Source organism: Apus apus, chromosome 3, assembly GCF_020740795.1.
Source record: "Apus apus isolate bApuApu2 chromosome 3, bApuApu2.pri.cur, whole genome shotgun sequence".
NCBI lineage: Eukaryota > Metazoa > Chordata > Aves > Apodiformes > Apodidae > Apus > Apus apus.
The window spans coordinates 60545015-60560178 of record NC_067284.1 but is presented as its reverse complement, the minus strand read 5'-3'; the positions used below and the strand labels follow the sequence as shown (position 1 = coordinate 60560178).

The 15164-nt window shown below is 39.1% G+C and overlaps 1 protein-coding gene across 3 annotated transcripts in view; it reads right to left on the bottom strand.

The window, feature by feature from the left end:
• CLIP4 (CAP-Gly domain containing linker protein family member 4) overlaps nt 1-15164 on the bottom strand; it is a 34184-nt gene that overhangs the window by 1529 nt on the left and 17491 nt on the right. Inside the window, exons 9-16 of one of the 3 annotated variants that reach the window (XM_051612969.1) lie at nt 10098-10233; nt 9241-9381; nt 6750-6833; nt 4781-4921; nt 4383-4514; nt 2133-2256; nt 1299-1363; nt 637-709 (exon numbers count right to left, since the gene is read on the bottom strand). In XM_051612969.1, coding sequence (XP_051468929.1) covers nt 637-709; nt 1299-1363; nt 2133-2256; nt 4383-4514; nt 4781-4921; nt 6750-6833; nt 9241-9381; nt 10098-10233 — 896 coding nt within the window. The remainder of the gene's footprint in view (nt 1-636; nt 710-1298; nt 1364-2132; nt 2257-4382; nt 4515-4780; nt 4922-6749; nt 6834-9240; nt 9382-10097; nt 10234-15164) is intronic. The other 2 variants (XM_051612970.1, XM_051612971.1) reach the window with 2 other exon arrangements.

Sequence of the window (15164 nt, the reverse complement as noted above, 5' to 3'; positions counted from 1 at the left end):
CTACAAAACAACCAGGGCAAATCTGTAATTCAGATAACTGCATGGAAAAAAACCCTCAACACCCTTAAAAAAAAACAAAACAAAAAAAAAACCCAAAAAATTAAAAAATTCTATTTGATCTCATGTCACTAGCCCAACATGTAATAATATTAACAGGCTAGTACATATAACAGCCTGAAATACTTGGAAAATCGACTTTCCTTACACCTGATGCTAAGATCTACAGTATTTGCCATAGGTGATAGTATTGGTACATTAACCAGTACACAGCATTTTATTTGGGGCCTGAAAGCGTTTAGCCAAAACAATGTTTAACATGCAACAGTCAGTTAAGATCACCAGGACAAAGTCCTTTAACAAGACCCTCTGAACTTCACCCAGCTGTGTGAGAAGACAAGAATTTTGAGAACATACAGTGATGAACAACTAGAAAACAACTTTAATGCCAACCTGAATCCAAGGACTGTACTCTTGGATACCTATGGAAAAACAGTCTACTACTGGTCCATTTTGGAAGAAGCAAAATGAACATGTAAAGATACATGTGCATATTATATATGCATAAAAAATTTATTTTGAACAAGGAACAGTAGAAACTAAGTCAGCCCACCCAAACATTTTCAGCTCTACACTCACCTAACAAAGGATTTTCTTCTGTTTATCTCCTTTTGTGACGATGCAGAAGTGGTGCTCAGACTGCGTTGAAAACCTAAGTGGAAAGATTAACCAGGTAGGACCTCTTAAAAAACCCAAAAAACTCTGTGAACTCATGCATCCATTACATTTGCTACATATTTTGCACTCCAATTTGGAAATCAACTGATTACATGTTTCATGAAACTCGATGTCCATAACATGTTCAAATGTTCACAGAGGACAGAAATGAAATAAAACAAACCAAACTAGGGTAATTTGAAGCAGCATTTTCACAGCTTAGGTAATGAAAAAGTAAAATAACTACTTCAAGTATCTCACAGAAGTTGCAGCAATTTCAGTGGTCTCCTCCCTACACCCTTTCATCAATGTCAATTCAGGTTAAGGAGCAGGTTCAATTTATGGTTAAAAAAGCATCAACAGTCTTAACTCTGACACAATTATTTCTGCCAGTATAGGGTTAATAATATCACAGTACTCTACAGTTCCTGTTACAGGCTACATTTTTAGGAAGGGACTGGCAAGACTATTTGCTGGCATTTGGGTTTCTCAAAAATCTCTTGTGCTCTCAGAGAAACGGGCTTTGTGCAGAATGGTAGCTGGCAGTAGGGTACCTAAGCCAAATTGGTGTTTTATGCTCCTACCTGGAAAAGTGTGATTTACTTTACTCGATGAAATCTCTGTGAGAGAATCCAGAGAACCTGTTAGTCTGAAAAGCAATAATACAATGAAGAAGTAATTTCAACTCAACTGCTGGAATCCTTCTTGTCAAATGTTGGTTAAGTTCTGATTCTTTGCCTATTCATCCACCCCCAAGAGACACTAACATTTCAGTTGTAATCAGGCTGGTAAGAGGTGCCTGGAGCAAACTAGTTTATTCAAGTTACTTGTCTTCCACGCAGCAAGAAAGCACATATAGTTTTGAGGCAAGTTCTTTAACAGCTTGTCTGAGCTAGGATATTCAGGGAAAGAAAAGCAACAAGACTGAGTAAATGGATGTAAGTACAGGAGTAAATAAATAGCATGTCATTCCTTAAACATTCTCCTGACACCTAACGAGCAGACTACAAACCAAGTGGTAGATGCTTTGGTTCCTCTGTGCAGTTAGCTTGAATGAGAACAGTATTTCCAGTCATGTCCAAGGGCAACTCCCTTTTATAACCAAATTTAGCTCAGCTCATCAAGACTGTATAATGAAATTAAGCTGTAATGAACACAAGACTGTATCAGAAACAGAGGCCTTGGAATGAAAATACTTAAATGGTTGCAAGAGAAACAGGGGGAGCTGCATTTTCAATTTATAGTCTTTGAAAAAGCTGATCTAAAAACCTACCAGGTTTTTAATGGAGGTTATAAACTTCCATAGGCAGATGAAAACATTTATTTCTTCCATATCTGCTGCAAAACTTTGTTTCCCACCAGAAACATAATAAGAAACCATTTGGCAACATGAACATTACAACAGCTTCAGTGCTTACCTCTGTACACGAGACGGTGGTGCAAATATACCATATCTGGGAAGACAAATGAAGTACTGCACACCTCCCACAGAACCATCATTTTTCCCGTGAGCCTTGTCCAATTCAATTCCGCACCAGAATCCTACATTTCAAAACAGTAAAATTAATGGTATTTCAAACAAAACACCACAGGCTTTTCTTCATCTAGACAGTTGGTACAGCTGGCATTCACCCACATCAAGGAAAACAGGTTCTAGTTAGAAGCTGCCTAAATAGTTCTTTTTTATATATATATAATAATCTATGTAAGGATGCAAAATTTATATAATAATAAATCTAACGATAATTATCTCAGCATTTCTATATGCTTTCAAGAAAATTATTGACATTTTAATTAGTGTAGAAAAAGTAAAACCCTTGATATATATGCTAAAGCTGAATAGAGCATTACTGAATATAACTATTGGCTCTTTGACAAAAGGAGGCAGGGAGGAGGAGCAGTTGTGGCTCAGGTTTCCCTCCTTCAGGTCTCTGACCACATGATTTGTGCCTCATCTGAGATCATCAACAGTAAAATTAAAGTTTTTATATTAATTCATTCCTTCTCTCCATCTAGCAAGTTATAATTAGTACAAACTGCAAGGCTGGTTGTAAGATATTGAGAGAAAGATAAGAAACAGAACTAGCCAGCCATTCATCTCATATAGAACACTGAACAGGCATCAAGAAGGTAATAAACTTGATCATTCATAACCTGTGATAAACGTGAGCTAATTATGTAAAGGTGCTAAATTTCATACTCCATTAGCAGTCCTTATGCTATCCATTCCCAAAAGACTCAAAATTTAATTGAAGTCACTTGGCACTAAGGCACAGGATAAAATGGTAATTCTAATTATCAGCTCAAGTAACGTAGGAATGACAGCTTATTAATTAGAAGGGCTCAGTACCTCAGAAGTTCTCCCCTTCCTGTTTTCAGAATTAAATAAAGCTCTGCATTGTCACAAAAGAAAGTGTGGGTAACTTCCAGAGCTTTGATACATATCAAAATTGAAATACTTGAAAATGTATATTTTCTGTAAATGACTGGTTTTGCATATGGTGAAGATTTGTGATTATTCCATCCTCACTTCTTACAATACCATGTTTTTATCAAAAACACATTTGTTCCGTAACTTGGGGGGAGAGACTTACAGTGTCGAATGGCTTTCTAATTTTACGCTTGTTAGGTAAATTGGAAAACCAGGCCTTTTCTCATTGTTAACTTTGCAAGCAACAATATGAAGTGTTGCTGAATGATCACATGGAAGTGTAGAATCAGTTAATCATAGTATCTGAAGCACAGACTGCCTACACTGAAACTTGGGAAGGGGGCAAGAGTGAAAAAAGAAAGCTTGCACCACAATTTCGCATTCACTCATTCTAACTTTTTTTTTAAACGTTGATGCCACCAACCGGCAAGATAGAGTATTGCCGCTTACCTATCAATCAAATGGACCTCATTTAAACTAGGTACTTACAGCGGTATTTAACAACTAGTTTTGCATTACTCTTGCAATAATAATAAAATTATAAGTAAGGATGCAAAGAACAGACAATTTAATTACAAAGAACAAGTATTCAGAAATTAGTTTCCATCACTTAGAATAACTTGCTTCTGTTAGAAAACACGTGACTACCGTAATGTTTTTCATCAAGGGAAAGGGATGGAGGAGCTAAAAGGGAGAAGGATGAGAAAATGGTGGTAGAGTTTGAGGCTACTTGGAGATGCTTGAAACATTTAATCTGTTGAGTTTTCAGGGTTGTTAGTTAGGATTTACATGCTCACAATTATCCTTTTAAAGATGCCAAGATGATAAGAATGAGAGATGTACATGACGTAAGAGATGAGCTGTGGCAAAAAGGCTCATTACAAGAAGTAAGGAGTAAAGGCACATTATCTCAAAAAAACATAGCACTGTGAAATTGAGGCTTTTCAGAAATACCTGTAACTTCAACATAAAAATATTTCTCCTAATTAAGCTGTGTTAGTAGACAAGTAAAAGTCACATTAAACCATTTTTTTTTCCTGGCAGTTGCATTAAAGTAAAAAAGTATACAGTGAAACACAGGAGAGAGAAAGAACTTTGAAACAAACCAGTAAATTTAGATTTATTATTTTTTTTGGAGGGAGTGAGTAAAAACATGGAGTTGTCTTAATGTTCATGTACTCACATATAAACTATTCCATATTGATTCTACAACAAACACAAAGAGTATTGGAAATACCTGGTGCAAATTTTGTTGTCCCAAAAAATCTAACAGTGCCTGTTCTCTGTCCTACCACCAGCACTCTGTCTCCAATTTGAATTTCTCCTTCATTAAAAGGATTTTTCCTTGTGGACGGAGAACTATGCAACCCTGTTTAACAGAAGAACAAGATCTGGAATTAGTGACATACCTTTAAAATTTAAAAAGGTCTAGATAGTGAGCCATGAGATGATTAACATGATGTTCTATAAAGCTTTTAAAAAGTTGCCAAACTTAAGTTTATGGTTAAACTATTTCCCAAGTGTCTTCCTTGGACTATCTCAGATTCTGAAACAGCACAAGTAGTTCTGCATAAATATTTGATATAGCAGTAAACTTCCACTGGTGAAAACACACTTCAATAAAACAGACCATACCGGCACTAATTCTAGATGAGGCAATAGACACTCTAGTCACTGCCTTTTTATTGCTGTTAGTGGAGTTCTGCTTCTTGCAGTAATTCTGTTTGCCTTCCAAGGAAGTAGTAGAAGAGGAAGAGCTGCTGTACACAGGAAAACCTAAATGACATAAATGAAAGTATTCCTTCAGAGAACATATTCAGAAAAGGACACATTAAACAGAAAGGAAAGCTTCTGGAAGAAGGCAGTTATCTGTTCTCTGTAGTGGGCAAAATACAAACCCAAAACCAATGTAGAAAATGCAAATTACTGAGTAAATGGTGCCTAAAAAGGCAAAATTCAACTCCAAGTCCAAGGTACAAATACACACATGCATTGCAAACACATACATATTTGCAAGCTCATATTTAGAAATCAGTCCAGTGACGGATTCCCAGGATCTGTCTAAAGACTAGAGGGTCTGAGCTCTAGTACTTCTGCCTGAACATCACTGCTGGTGCAGCAATTCAGAAACTAAACTAGTCATTAAAAGTTTAGTTTATTTGGAAGGTGGGAGAAGGAAGAGAAGAAGGGACTTCAGCAGGTCCTATAGTGTATTACTCTTGAATCACATGAAACAACTGTTAGATCACTCCTGCCAGGTGAGGGTTTGACCTCTTCCTAAAAACTGCCCATCAGGGAGATCTTGAGACTTCCACAGTGTATTTCACCACATAACTATTTGTACTGTTACAGGATTTTTTCCCCCTAAATTACTACAGTTTTAGCTCAGGATTTCTTACTCTGGTTACACATGCAGAATGGGTTATACTGTTCTTTGTATCTGAAAGCTTCCTGTTTTATCCCTTTAATCTTCTGTCTTTTTAAACAAACCATCACAAATTCCATCATTCTTTTCTCCTAAGCCATGTTTTATATCTCCAGCTTTATGCTGTCTTTGAATTCTCTCCAGTTGATTCCTACTAATTGCAGATACTGTATTGTATCCAACAAATTGAGATGCTGCGCTGCCAATAAATTTCCTTGTGTGACCAGAACCTGAAGAACAAGCCATTAAGTGCTCTCTTTGACCAAGATGTTGGAAACCTATATCTACACAGGTTTTTTAGCTCACCTCTAAAAAAGTAGCATATAGGACAGTGTTTAAACTAGTCTCTTCCCCAAGTCTCTTCCTCACAACTGTTCACTGAGAGATGATATAAAAACAGGCTTTTCTTAAAAAATAATACATTCAGAGTCACACTTCAAATTATTTAAAATAATTACTGCTTTTACCAACACTTTAATATTATTTTATAAACAAAACCTTGAAGGAGACCTGATTTTTACAGTTTGTTAAGGGCACCCCTGAAAGTGAGGTCCCTTAAAGTTCAACACACAAAATATTGATGTAGAAGTCACTATCCAATTCTGAAACTAGATAATTACAGAGAATGATTTATACGTAAAAGGAATTTTTTTTTTAGTTTTACTTTACACATCTGAAGTTTATTATTATGAGTCTTTCATGATACAATGCTAAGACTGTTAAGTGCTGTTAGATCTTAACACTTTATTATACACACTTGAACAAACATATAGGACAGAATAAAAATTCCTACAAAATATATGCCTGGTTCTTCATCAAAATCTAAGCAGCAATGATAAAAGGCAAAAGCTCTCCCTCAGAAATCTAAGAAGGTAATTCTGCAGATCCTCTGTAAGATCATTTGCTAAGAGAGAGCTTTCAGCTTTAAGCGCTTGTCTATATTCTTGTCCATGCATCTGGATAGAAGCTGTTGCCCAGTGAACACAGTGCCAAACAGCCACACTAATTACCCCTAGTAAACTAAATGTCTACAGCCTGCCTGAAACTTGAATACAGACAGTCAAGGCAGCTGTGTTGTTGGGGTTTTTTTATGGTGTAGAAACAGGACTTCTATGTAAGGCAGTAATAACAGTTCCTCTGCCCTACTCAAAACTTTCCTCAAGATGTTAAAATATTTACCATCTTTTGCAGGTCCAGTTTTTCCCCTTTTATCAGCCATATAGTTGGTTTCAGAGGCACTATCTTTTTTTGCCATATTTAGGCCTATAAAAGGAATATATACAATTAAATATATACATCCTAACAGTGAATAATAATTTTACATCCTGTAAATGTAAGTAATGTACAAAAACAATCTGACAGACTTCCAGATTAATGGATGCATTGATAAAATTGTACAGTTCCTTAGACTCTTGATAAGTAGCTAGAAGATGACTGCAGAATTGTTTTGATGGATAAGCACAGATGTTAAACCCCTTAACACATTTAAATAGTCCAAACTATCTAGCCAAACACTAAATTGTCTGCAAAACATTAATCTTTATATTAAAGGAGTTTTAGTTAAATGTTTCAGACATTTACATCTACTATAAACACAGCATTCACTTTTCTAGCACTTAAGGTATACTATTAACTAGTATTCATTTCATAATTTCTGCATTAAAGATTACACATAAAATATTGAGAGATTTGAGACAAGATCTTTATTCAGTCTACAAATAATGAAGTATGCTAATGTGGTTTTTTTAAGAGCCCAACTCTTAGAGCAGCAATATTGTGATATCCATATGAACTAGTACTGCCACATAAGTCACAATTTATGAATAGTAATTTTGCATTTATGACAGTTTCCTACCCTAACTCAATGAAGAAAAAGCTGATCTATGACTTAGCCCCTTCCTGTCATGAAAGAAAAAAAATCACATATTTTTTATCTAACTCTTTTTTCTAAAAACTTGATAAAACCTATTATCAACAATCCGATTGATTATTCAAATCCAGTAGAAATGAAACATATCTGAAAATCTCTATGAAATATTACATTTTACTTTGCAGCTTATAACCCTATCTACAAAAAGCATATTCTTTGCAGCAATGAAGTTTAAAAGAAAGGAATATAATCTGCTGATGCACACAGACATCTCAAAACAAAGATCTGCTTCTGCAACTTCATCCTCCCACAGCCAGGCACATTAATTCTAATGGACTTTTCAAGGCAAGAACATCTTACAGCTGAGTTTTACAGAACAATCTGGCAGCTTTCAGATTACTGTTACTGGATGCAAGCTCTGCTGGGCAATGCATAACTGACTCTGATTTTTACCTAAAGCTAGTATCAAATGCTTAAAATTTACAAAGATACAAATGCAGCTTTATGACAGAAAAGGTGGCTTATGATTAAACTGTCTGGCACACAGGATCTGTGACAAAGGAAATGGTCCTTTCTATTATCATTCAATGAGTTACAACTAGTTTACAACAAACAGAATCAAACACTGAAAAATATTTAACAGAAAAATTCAGCTTGGATCTGCTCCTGTGCACCCCTCCTAACAAACTGATTATTCTGAGAAGCTTTTTGTGCAGGATGTCCACTTATAAATAGCTTAAATTACTTCCCTCTCCATCTATGTAGACAGGAGTTACATAAATCATATAAAATGCATCTCTTCTATCAGCCTGACACATTGTTTCCATATTACTGGCAAACTATGGAGTGTGTTTGGTTGCGCAAGTAAATTCAATGAGACTCTATGTACACCTTCTATCCCTTAAGCTGTACTGCCTTAGCATGAGTCACCTAAATAAGGTTTGAAAGGCAAAACAAGTTTTAATGTGTATGTTCAATGACATTACTATGTAGCCAGCCAGACACACATTATGCATAGTGGGCACTGTATACAGCAGGGAGGAGTCTGCACTCTAAACACCCTGGAACCTAAAGAGACAGAAAGGATGCACCATTCTTTCTTCACAAGGCAAGAACTTACAGAGAATGATTAAGTAATTTGAATAAATTACTAAAAGACTAAGCCACAGACAGGGACTGAACCTATTACTGCAACTAGTAGTCCGAGGCTGTATTACAAGGACACACTATTCTAATTTGCCTCTGGTTTTACTCAGGTATCTTAATGAGCAGATAAAACACAATCAGTTAAATAGTTTCTTGATCATTCCGCCAAAAAACAATTTTTTTTCAATTTCTATAGATGAATTTATACATACACGTATATAGCTTACTATATAATTTAGTTTCTAGATTTTCTAATTTCAGCAAGATGTTTTAAGTCACCCAGGAAGATCTCAGTAAATGAAATCATGTTAAGTTCAGATATTTAACTGATATCACAGCCAAGGAGAAATTACTTCAAAAGCTCAAGAATAAATGTTGTGATGATCTTGTCTTTTAATAGAGTATATAAAGACTTGTATTAGTACATCAGATCACTATAATCACTAAGCAACCACACACAACATCATTCCACTACTAGTTTAAAGGCTACTGAATTTCTACTAATGAGAAGCCATAGTTAATAAATACCATCTTCTCATCCCAAGTCACGAACTAATTCCAAACAAGCATTCTAATACTGAGATTTACAAAACTGGTGCCAATTCTTGAAGATTAGTATCTCAATCCTGCCTCAACATACAAGCAAATACTCACCAGAACTCACTTTGGAAGTTATGTGTGTCGCATCTAATTTCTTGGATTTGACCAATGATGAAGACCACATGGGAGAATTTCGTCCAGAGCTTTTTTTGTGACTAGAAGCCTTGCTTATTTTAGAAAGAGGTGCAAAGATACCTGGAGACAAAATTTTATATGCCAATAAAAGAACCAATAACAACATTAATGTAACAAAACTTTCTGGCTACTATCTCTCACATTAATTTAATTAGGGTTTTTTCTCAGCCGCCATCATGGTTTGCCATGCTGTCAAAGCACTTGTAAGGTACGAAAGACCAGCTAAACAGTGAAACCAAAAGGTTGATCAAGTAACTTCAACGGAGTAATTCAGGAAGTCAGTAAAACTACCAATTAGAATCTTGGTCCTAATGGTAATATTCAGTCTCAGCTGTTACAAAACCTAAGAGTTGGTAAATTATGACTGTCCATGAAATATGGATTAAAATACCTCAAGCTGGAAGTCAGAAAACCACTAGAGGCATGACTCTCTTAAAAAGAAAGGCAAAGCAGCTGAAGAAACGTGGCCATTATTGTTACAACACAAGCAAATGGCTTCAAAAATCTAGATGGAAAACCAGAAAAAATTATTGTCTCTCAGATTCAAGAAAATAACTAGACATAACTAGAAATTTTGACTGGCTGGTTGCTTCAGTGGTTTTGCACATAATTGCAGCCAAAAGATTAGGAACAGTTAAAAGAAGAAAACAAACGAAGCACTAAGAAAAAAAAAGCAACAGAATTTGTTATCTGTTTTTATTCTTACAATCATATCTCGCAACACTTCTAAAAATCCAAGTTTTAGGAAAATATAAGAAAATAATTCAAGTTTATACCGCGTTTTGGTGCGCACTTGAAGTACTGCACTTTTCCAACACTTCCATTGTTCTTTCCTTCTGGTTCATCTAGCTCTATGCCAGCCCACTGGCCACTGGCAAATTCTGTAGTGCCACAAAATCTTAATGTACCAACCTATAGCAAAAAGCATCAACATAGAATAACTTTGTTAAGCAAGCACTGTTTACAAGAAAACAGAAGAAATTACGAAGGGGACAGCAAGTCATCTCCAAGTTTTCGATCACAACAGAGAAATAGGAATGTAACAATCTCCCTTGATTATTGCCACTCCTATTTTTCTATGCCAGGCTATGCATGTTCTGAAATGTATTGGTCCTTCTGCATATATTTTGTATTAAGTAAAAACAGCAGTTATGGACAGATCTCATAACAGACAAGAATTGGACAGCAAGCTCCACTGCGTAATGCAGCTCCCAGTCCACAAGGCTCAGGAGTATATGCCTAACAAGAAGTGTTAACTTTCAGTGTCTTTCACACCAACAGTTCCAGAATCAAGGCTAGGGATCTTATTGAACTGGAGGTTCCATGGAAATACTATGAAAAAAAATAAAATCTATAAACATATATCACTATGTATAAATATGTATATATATATATTTATACATTACAAAGGTTGAAGGGCACACCTTCACAGAATCACCAAGGCTGGAAAAGACCTTTAAGATCATCAAGTCCAGCCTGTGACCAACACCACCACTTCGGTTAGACCATGGCACTAACTGCACATCCAGCCGCTCCTTGAACACATCCAGGGAGGGTGCCTCCACTGCCTCCCTGGAAAGTCCACTCCTATGTCTAACCACCCTCTCCGTGAGGAAGTGCTTCCTAATATCCAACCTAAACCTCCCCTGGAGCAGCTTCAGGCCATGCCCTCTTGTCTTGTTGCTGGCTGCCTGGAAAAAGAGCCCAGCACCTCAATATCTTCCTTGAAGTGAGGGCCCCAGAACTGGACACAGTACTTCAGGTGAGGCCTCACCAGTGCTGAGTACAGGGACAGAATCACATCCCTACTCCTGCTGGCCACACTATTCGTGATACAAGCCAGGATGCCGTTGGCCTTCCGAGCCACCTGGGCACACTGCTGGCTCATGTTCAACCGGTTGGCAACCAGTAGTCCCAGGTCCCTCTTTGCCGGGCTGCTCTCCAGCCGCTCTTCCCTCAGTCTGTAGCACTGCCGGGGGTTATTGTGGCCAAAGTGCAGGACCCTGCACTTAATCTTGTTGAATTTCATGCCATTGGCCTCGGCCCATCGACCCAGCCTGTCCAGGTCCTCCTGCGGCTTCCTCCTACCCTCCGGCAGATTGACACTTCCCCCTCAACTTTGTGTCATCTGTGAACTTACTGAGGGTGGACTCAATCCAGGTTGTCAATAAAGATGTTGAATAGGACTGGGCCCAGTACTGATGCCTGGGGGACACCGCTGGCCACCGGATGCCAGCTGGATGCAGCGCCATTCACCGTCACTCTCTGGGCCTGGGCATCCAGCCAGTTTTTAACCCAGCGAAGGGTGCACCTGTCCAAGCCGTGGATTGCTAGCTTCTCCAGGAGGATGCTGTGTCAAAGGCCTTGCTGAAGTCAAGGTAGACCACATCCACAGCCTTCCCCTCATCAACTAGACAGGTCACCGAGTCATAGAAGGAGATTAGATTGGTCAGGCAGGACCTTCCTTTCCTAAACCCATGTTGGCTGGACCTGATCCCCTGGTTGTCTTCTACGTGCTGCTTGATGGCACTCAGGATGATCTGTTCCATAACCTTGCCAGGCACCAAGGTCAGGCTGACAGGCCTGTAGTTCCTTGGATCCTCCTTCCAGCCCTTCTTATGGATAGGTGTCACACTGGCCAGCCTCCAGTCATCTGGGACCTGCCTGGTCATCCAGGACTGGTACCAAATTATTGGTAGCAGCTTAGCCAGTACTTCTGTTCTTTCTTTGGACACAATATGTAAGACTTGCATTTCATCCTTCTTGATTAAACAAAATTTTAATAGCCAGCAGGGGTTGTAACATTACATAGTATATATTGAAACAGCAAAGTAGACTCTGTACGGATAAGTATATCAAGAATATCAAGACAAACCAGTTTTGCTCATGGACCTCAGTTTCCATACATATACATTATAAGGTCACATAGTTCAACCAAACGAGGGGGAAATAACAGGGATGCATTTAAATTAAATTTTAAAAAATAATTTTTGCATTTTATTTTTAAATTAGCTTTAGTGAGAAAAACCTTTGTTCTTTCAGTGTCTCAGCTTTCATTACCTCATGTGACTTTAATAATATCAGTTCATTTTTTATTATGATTTCACTGCCTAATCCAGCCCTCAGCAAACAGACAAAAACCTTTTTGTTTGTTCTTTTATTTAACTATAAAACCTTCCAGCTGCTCTTCATTAATAATGTCCTGTAAAGAAATAAACATGACCCAGAGCCTATTCTTCTTTTACTCTGAAGATCTCTGATGATAACTTTTTGACTCAGGTGGTGGAGGAACCGACAAGCAGAGGTGTACTACTAGACTTTGTACTGACAAACAAAGATGGACTGGTAGAAGACATTAAGGTTGGGGAGCAGCCTTGGTTGTAGTGACCATGAGATGGTAGAGTTCAGAATCATGTGCAGCAGGGGCCGAGCACCTTGCAGGGTCAAAACCGTGGATTTCAGAAGAGCTAATTTTGGCCTTTTCTAGGAACTGTTTGGAGAAATCCAATGGGAAAGAGTACTGGAAGGAAAGGGGGCCCAAGAGAGTTGATTAATATTCAAGCACCACCTCATCCAGGCTCAAGATCGAAGTGTCCTGAAGATTAAGAAATCAAGAGAGCCAGAAGACCTGCATGGTTGAGCAGGGATTTTCTGAACAAACTTAAGTGGAAGAAAGAAGTTCATAGATCATGGAAGAAGGGGTTGATCATTTAGGATAAATACAAGAATGTGGTCAGAGAGTGTAGGGATGCAACAAGGAAAGCTAAGGCCTCCTTAGAATTAGAACTGGCAAGGGAAGTCAAGGACAAGAAAGGCTTCTTCAAGTACATTGGAGGTAAAAGGGAGACCAGAGGAACTGTGGGCCCACTGCTGAATGAAGCAGATGCCCTGGTGATGGAGGATATGGAGAAGGTGGAGTTACTTACTGCCTTCTTTGCTTTGGTCTTTGATGCTAAGGCTGACCCTCAGGATTCCCAAACCTTCCAGACCACAGAAGTCAGACGTAAGGAAGACTTTATCTTGATTGAAGTAGAATGGGTTAAAGATCAGTTAAGGAAACTGGACATCTATAAATCCATGGGCCCTGATGGGCTGCACCCATGTGTGCTGAGGGAGCTGGTAGAAGTCATCGCCAGACAGCTCTCCATCGTCTTTGAAAAGTCCTGGAAAACAGGAGAGGTGCCTGAGGACTGGAGAAAACCTAATGTCACTCCAGTCTTCAAAAAGGGCAAGAAACAGGACCTGGGTAGCTACAGACACGTCAACCTCACCTCCATCGCTGGAAAGATGATGGAGCAGCTCATTCTGGGCATCATCTCTAAGCACATGGAAGAAAAGAAGGTTATCAGGAGTAGCCAGCATGGATTCACCAAGGGGAAATCATGTTTGACTAATCTGACAACCTTCTATGATGGAGTGACAGAACGGATAGATGCAGGGAGAACAGTGGATGCTGTCTTCCTGGACTTTAGCTAGACTTTTAACAATGTCTCCCATAACATCCTTGTGGATAAGCTCAGAAATATGAGTTACAAGAGTGGACAGTGAGATGGATCGAGAACTGGCTAAACAATAGAGCCCAGAGAGCTGTGATCAATGGTGCAGAGTCCAGTTGGAGATCTGTGACAAGTGGTGTTCCCCGGGAATCAATATAGGGCCAGATCTTCATCAGTGACCTGGATGAGGGGATAGAGTGTATCCTCAGCAAGTTTGTGGATGATACGAAGCTGGGAGGATTGGCTGATACAACTGAAGGCTGTGCAGCCATCCAGGAAGATCTAGACAGACTGGAGAGCTGGGCAAAGAAGAAACTCATGAGGTTCAACAAGAGTAAGTGTAGAGTCCTGCACCTAGGAAGAAAAAAACACCAGGCACCAGTACAGATTAGGGGTTGACCTGCTAGAAAGCAGCCCCATGGAGAAGGAGCTTGGGGTCCTGATGGACAAGTTATCCATGGCACAACAGTGTGCCTTTGTGGCCAAGAGAACCAATAGTACCTTGGGATATATTAAGAACAGTGTGGCCAGCAGGTAAAGGGAAGTTCTCCTACCCCTCTACTTTGCCCTCATGTTGCCTTCGGAAAGGCAAGGCGACCTGGTTCAGGAACGGCACGGCGACCAACCCCTGGTCGCTCGGTCCATATGCACACAGACACCAATGTGGTGGATGGCAAAATGGCGTTTATTGCCATGCGGCATGGCATTATACAGCTTGAGTAACGTCACATTCGTTTTGCTTACATCAGAGTCTATACACTATTGGCTGTCCCGAGGGGGGGGGAGGACCCTGTCTTTCCGTACAGCATGAGATCTTCTGGCCGCCAGACCCTGGCTACACCCTCATAAGACCACATCTGGAGTATTGTGTCCAGTTCTGGGCTCCCCAGTTCAAGAGAAATAGAGATATACTGGAAAGAGTTCAACAGAGAGCTACAAGGATGATTAAGAGACTGGAATATCTGTTATACAAGGAAAGGCTAAGAGACCCGGGGCTGCTTAGTCTTGAGAAGACTAAGAGGGGACCTTATTAATGTCTATAAATATCTGAAGGGTGGATGTCAAGAATGGGCCAGTCTCTTTTCAGTGGCGGCCTGTGATAGGACAAGGGGAAATGGCACCAAGTTACAACACAGGAAATTCTACCTCAACACAAGGAAAAACTTTTTTACTGTGAGCTTGATGGAATACTGGAACAGGCTGCCCAGAAAGGTTGTGGAGTCTCCTCTGGAGACTTTCAAGACCCATCTGGATGCACTCCTGTGTCATCTGCCCTAGGTGTTCCTGCTGCAGCAAGGGGGGTTGGACTCAATGATCTTCAGAGGTCCCTTCCAACCCCTATGATTC